The sequence below is a fragment of the Papaver somniferum genome, chromosome 3 (assembly GCF_003573695.1).
Source record: "Papaver somniferum cultivar HN1 chromosome 3, ASM357369v1, whole genome shotgun sequence".
NCBI classification, from domain to species: domain Eukaryota; kingdom Viridiplantae; phylum Streptophyta; class Magnoliopsida; order Ranunculales; family Papaveraceae; genus Papaver; species Papaver somniferum.
Window position 1 is genome coordinate 155,612,138 of NC_039360.1, and position 6,447 is coordinate 155,618,584.

Sequence of the window (6,447 nt, forward strand, 5' to 3'; positions counted from 1 at the left end):
ATTGGAAGGAAAAAAGAAAGAGCATACATACCCAATGAGGACAAAACACAGCCACTAGAAGTGGCCCAAGAGATACCTACTTACCTTGTGTGACATGGCTTGGCTCAAGGGTTTTAAGCTAATTTTATAGCAAGATAACTTCAACATAGTCTAAATTTGTGAAAAAACTTTAACGCAAGTAAATTTAACATAAACCATCCTTAACAAGTTTAATTGAGGGGTTCACCAAAATACTAGGTAGGTAAAAAGAACAGTGAGACCATGACAAAAGGAGAGTATATCTTTGTCATTCACATCATCGTTCATACAGTTCCTCAATAAATTTTTCACAAATGAAACTATCAAAGTCCCTTCTTTAACGCGATGCTTACAGATCTCCAATGTCCATTGGAGCTGGAGGAGGCACTTCTGGACTCCTGTCCTCCTACAAGATCTTTAACGCGATGCTTACAGATCTCCAATGTCCATTGGTGCTGGAGGCACTTCTGGACTCCTGTCCTCCTGCATAGCTGCACCACCATCCTGACCAGCTTCTTCTTGCACGGGCACCTCTTCCCTCATCTCTAACAACTCGATAAATTCTTGTATAGTTTTCTGATCCAAAATGTGGAAATCCTCTTCAAGACCAACAACGGCAACAGTGCAGATTGAGCTTGTTAGCTTCTCTCCTTGTAAAGTTTCCTTGATTGCAAAGAGTGCATCTTTGATCAGATCCTCACGGGAAGAGTTGGCAAAGGACTCAAATTTGCGTTCCAAGTAAGTTTTAGCAGATTGTGAGCGAGACCCAATAGCAAAGGCCTGGTATTCGAAGTAGTTCCCACTTGGGCAATTGTAGTAGAGGTGTGCTCCTGATTCATCCAATCCTGCAACCAGAAGACCAACACCATATGGACGTTTCCACGACCTCTGGGTGCAAACCTGCAAGAAAGAGAATTAATAACACACTTGGAGCATAGAGAATCCTGTTATGCAAGAAATTACAAGCATAGTTTGTACCCATGGTATAGTTTATCAAAACTAAGAGAATCAAGAATCATATATAATGATCAGACTAATATGACTACTATTTCCATATGACAAGTGACAACACAAAGATTAAAGAAAATGCAGCTCAACAAAGAAATCTGAAGGTACGAAATAATAACTAGTCACAAAATGGAGGTTCACTACCCTGCCAAGGGAATGAGGAAAGTATGCCATATTAGCAAACAAACAAGCAATTGTTAGGAAATTCAAGTACACTTAGCAAGGGTAGACAAGTTGACCTCTTGGAAAATTAAAATTTCACATCTGCCAGGAAGATTAAGCATTTAACCGGCAATATCACTGATACTCATTCCATAAGAATAATTGGTTATTCCTTACAACAAAAACTTCATGATATCAGTATTTGTGAACGTAATATGTATGCCTATAGTTCATGTGAGTTTACTACTAATTGTAATCTTTGGTTATGTATGGAACGCTAATAGATGCTGAGATGTACTGCTTTATAAGGTCACTAAACTTAATGTTCATCAGCAAGATTGTCTATCAGCTGCCTCAGTTTCTTCCTAGTAATCATAGTTCACTCTTCTGAAGAGTGTTGATGATTATCCTAATTCTTAGTAATCCAATATCTAAAAATTCTGAAGACCGGGTATAATTTCACAATCAAGTGGTGATATGCTCAACATTACTCAACAGATCCAATATCTAAAATGCTGAAGTTGGGAAAAATTTCAATTTTTATAACCACAACCAACGAAAGAACTACAAAAAGGGTCACACATTTGAAAATCCAAAAGTATCTACTCTATCAGTCAAACAAAACAATGAAGAGGCGAGATAGTTCATCTGAAATCTTGTTTTCTTGAACATGCTGATTTCGAATGATCTTTGAGTTTCTACTGACTACTCATAGATGCTAACGCGTATTATCGATTCTAATCCCACACGTTCAGCATCTTAAACACCTGGAGCTCGAAAGTGGTCTCTTTCAATATCTACCTAATTATATGTCAAGGACTCTACAAAAGAACTACTTATATGTTAATAACACTACAAGTTAGTAGTAAAAAGCTTAATAAACCTATTAACCACCTTCATGAGTAACTTCTGGAAAAATTGTTACGATGCTCGCACATTTGGTGCACATTGTGCCCTATCTACTGTAGATGCCTGATATTCACCCCCCACCCCACCCCAACAAGTTGCCCGTCCGGCTCCAGTGATGAATAGGGCATCCATGTCCACCAAATATTGTTACTTGTTTTCAAGTTTCCCATATTTCTTCCATTAGTACTAAAACTTCAGCTTAATCAATCAGTATAAAGAGTCGCCAACATTAAGGTTAATTAAAACCAAATCAAATGAACCCTAATTTCTCTAACTTCTAAACTTAAACTTGATAATCTAACCAGACCTCCATAAAATCAAAACCAAACAAACCCTAAATAACAATTAAAAAACAAAAAAAAACATTAGGGGTTAAATAAACCCCAATTCATAAAAATTACTTAACAAAAATTAGGGTTTTTTGAAATAAAAGGGGGAGGTTAGAGAAAGATACCTGAGCTTTATCAGCTAACTGAACAACTAATCTCCCAACAGCAAGAGGAGACTCATAAGTGAAGCTATAGTTAATACATTCGGATCTAAGATATTTAGATAAAACTCTACCATCAGCGGTAAGACCAGCAATAGCAACACCAATATGATTATCAATTTTGAATATCTTCTTTTGATGTGAAGATAACTCAGAATTAGATTTGTTAACACTCGCTAATACCACATGTGTTTTAGATCTAAGTCCAATAGCTGCTGAACCTTGTTTTACTGCTTCCATGGCGTACTCAACCTGGAATAATCTTCCGGCTGGACTCCATGTTGTTACATCTGTATCATACTGGTTCCTAAACATTTTGATTCTTCAATGAAAACTAGGGTTTCGATTTTCAAGATTGAACCAGTGATTTCCACTTTCTTTTTCCCCTCTTTCTCTTCCGTTTGGTCTTTTTTCTGGTTTGTGGGTATCAATACTTGTGAAGAGGGCTATTTAATAGTGCCTTCATTTCTTTTTCGTCAAGACACTCTTTAGCCTTTTGGTCAATATATGTTGACTATGTCCATGGTCTCTTTGTACAAATAATGGGTCCACGAGGAGATGATTCGTTTTCTCTGGCCCACTAAATAGCTGCTGCATCGAGATTTGGTGAAATCCTTCGCCATATTCTGGAAGTAGTAACTACCGAGAATTTGCATTTGATAAGATTGGCGTTGAGGCTTACATGAGAAATTTTCAAAAAACCTCTATGCTTACTAAGAAACCTAAAACTCTCTCATAGAAATGCCATATTATGGTGGCTGCTGCAGTCAAAAAACCCAGCATTGTCCATATACAACTGGTCCAGAATCGATGTTTGAATCATGGTCACCAACACTTTTGAAATGCTTATTCCAGAATCGACGTTTGAATCATGGTCACCAACACTTTTGAAATGCTTATTTCGAAAGTCAGCATAGTAGTTCCCAAGAAGTACAATATCGGGATAAGAAGAAACAATCAAACACATACTTGTTCCAAGTACAAACACGAGGTAACAGTCTGTAACCGCATTAAGGAGATAAGAAGAAACAATAGCGTATCCACAACTAGTTTTTCATTCATAATTATGTAGATGAAGGAGATCGAGGAAAGGATACCAAGGGAAGGATGGTGTTTTTCACTCCTAACATCGTATAAGACTAGTCTACCATCAGAAATTGGATGCCCTAAGAAAAACACCACTACCCCTAGCACTAGTACCAACTGAGCTATTATTTACCCTCACTTCCTAACAGTTACAACTACAAACTAAATTGACGAAGCATTATAGATTCTGTATATGCAAACGGTTTTCAGCCTGTGGAAAGACGATGGAGTTGGGAGCTTCAAAGACTCCATTTGTGACCTCGACACATCTTTCTGCTGGTGGGCAGTGCATAAAATACACCTCTGGTCATGCTAGCATCATTAGCTCTTCATTTACCTACAATAGAGTTTAAAGAATAAAGTGCGGGGAATAATTCATAGTCAGTACACATAATCACAAGATGCACCAGTAACCTAAAAAAAAGACTTTGTGCTACTGCGAGATAAAGTTCCTATTTTAAGAAAAGAGATTGTTAGAGCACTGCTCGGTTGAACCCGCCAAGCGTTGGTATGTCAAGGTTGGTTGTCATATTTTAGTATCAACACTCATAAGTCGCTTGATTATATTACTAGAGTCAACTTCGTTAGGTTAGACTAGGAAGTCTATAAATGTTGAGACATACAAGTATTACTCTGAAGACCTGAAGAATCCGAGGACGTGTCGACATCATCCTTCTACTTGAAATTAGTAATACATGACTTGACTTGTTTCCATTTATATATCGTAAGCTTTCAAGTCGTTTCTGATTGAAAACATAACATGCAAGGTTATATACATGAAACTCTAGTATTAGAGACTTGATCATCTCATTATGATCAAAGTGTCAAGGAAGAATATATCAATAATTGTGAATGCTTTATGTTGGTATATTATATGTATTACGAAGTATAATGCTTATCGTCTGAACTTCGTAATTGACTTCAACATAATCTTTATATACTAGATTGTATGGTGAACATCTAGAAAACTATGTCTAATTACATGAGTTTAAGGAAGTAGACTTACAAACTCGTTTCGTAGTTGAAAGAAATCAATAGGATTAAAGGTCCGGTTTTCATTGAAGATTTAAGGTTGGACCAATCTTAATCTATGCATGGAAACAAGGTAGAAACGATCCTAACTTATGTTAGGAGTCAAAGTAGAACCGATCCGTACCTATATATGGAGTTAATGTAGAACCGATCCTAACATATGTTGGGAGTGAAGGTAGAACCAGACCCAATAGGCAAAAACGATTTCTCTAAGTCACGTACACTTTGGGGTTTGTATATTTTGAAAATTCGGTTTGCAAAATAGGAAAGTTCAAGATGTCGACATAATGAGTAATTTGATCATGAGCAAAAATATTATATTTTATTATTTTAAAGATATTCCTTGATACTCAAAGTGTGATCCCAAAACCGAAATGTTTGAGAATTTTCTGAGATTTTCGAATGTATATGTTTTTGTTTTACCGCAACAAAGCATATCTCTGGAAAGATATATTAGTCAAGTGCTAGATAATATTGAGTTGTCTAAGAGGGATTTTGGTTATACAGATGGATATTGGTTGGAATTAGACAAAATCGAATCTAGGAGCTTATTGCATCTTGAGAATACTTTCGGTTATAGAAATTTCTTAGTATCAAAACTACCATGGTCTATAAGTAGTGAAGTTTGTTCTTCTTACAAACTTATGCTCAGGAAGGCACTTCATTTCGTACTGTTGTAGCCGGCTAATAGTATTACTTGTAATACTTGAAAAAGCGGGGTATAACAACCACACCCAATATTTCGATTAGCAATCTTTATGGACTAAGTCCAATATACTTTCTAGAGAATCAACTAGACAATCAGACTCAATCTAGAGAAAAGTGAAAAGGCGAGGGTACCCAAATATACCTCAAGCTAAAACTTTTCCTACCTATAAGTCCTTTCTCCGAAAATGATTGTATATGGACTGAGTCACGACAATACAACTAATCGGTTCACACTTCGTGTGATTGTCTATGGATACGAGATCGAGACAATACAACAACGAAGTATGTTTACTTGATACAGAGGTTCGGACTTAACCAAACACAATAGGATTGCTTATCAAGTAAATAGGAATTAACGTTCGTGTAATTTACTTTAATTATAATAAAACAATTATAATGCGGAAAATAAAAGTAAATGACACAGCAAGATTTTGTTAACGAGGAAACCGCAAATGCAGAAAAACCCCGGGACCTAGTCCAGAATTGAATACTCTCAGGATTAAGCCGCTACACAAAATTACACCTAACTTCGTATAGTTGAAACCAAGTAACTAACCCTATAGTTCACTTAGTTCCGTATATATTCCCACGCCTCCGACCTATGAATAAGTCACGTACTTGGAAAAATCCCTTTGGTTCGTATTCCAAACAGTAAAGGAACAAGAAATATTTTTGGTATCAACTCCATTCAACCAAGTGATATGAGTCGGACAAAGGCTCTTCCGTTTATCTCAACATAAACTCCTTCGTCGGGTCTAGATTTATCTTGTGTTCAATCACCCTAAGGTAATCGTTTAATATTAAGCCAACAACACCTTTAATCCGAAGAACCGTGTTGTTTCCGATCTACTCAATTAATCAATACAATCTACCACAAGGATAAACCGATTATTAATTGGATCCTCTTTTACTGAAACAAGTATTATGCAAACCAAAGATTATAAAACCCAAGTCAGATCTTCAATATCTTCTTTGTCTTCAAATATTCTTAAATATTCAATAAAAACCTGCACACAATCACTTGAATCTCTTGT

At 36.3% G+C, this 6,447-nt stretch overlaps 1 protein-coding gene across 1 annotated transcript; it reads right to left on the minus strand.

The window, feature by feature from the left end:
• Window positions 1–151: 151 nt before the first annotated feature.
• On the minus strand, window positions 152–3,025 carry LOC113357720 (proteasome subunit alpha type-1-A-like). The gene is made up of 2 exons (XM_026601168.1): window positions 2,552–3,025; window positions 152–918 (listed from the first exon to the last, which is right to left on the minus strand). Exons 1-2 carry the CDS (start codon window positions 2,900–2,902, stop codon window positions 448–450), a joined length of 822 nt encoding a protein of 273 aa, XP_026456953.1. The 5' UTR covers window positions 2,903–3,025; the 3' UTR covers window positions 152–447.
• Between the last annotated feature and the right edge of the window lie 3,422 nt (window positions 3,026–6,447).

What these genes read in the sequence shown, in the direction of transcription:
- LOC113357720 (XM_026601168.1), bottom strand. Translation starts at nt 2,902, where the DNA reads ATGTTTAGGAACCAGTATGATACAGATGTAACAACATGGAGTCCAGCC. An exon ending in AGTTAGCTGATAAAGCTCAG is followed by an intron (nt 919 to 2,551) that starts GTATCTTTCTCT and finishes TCTTTCTTGCAG; the next exon opens with GTTTGCACCCAGAGGTCGTG.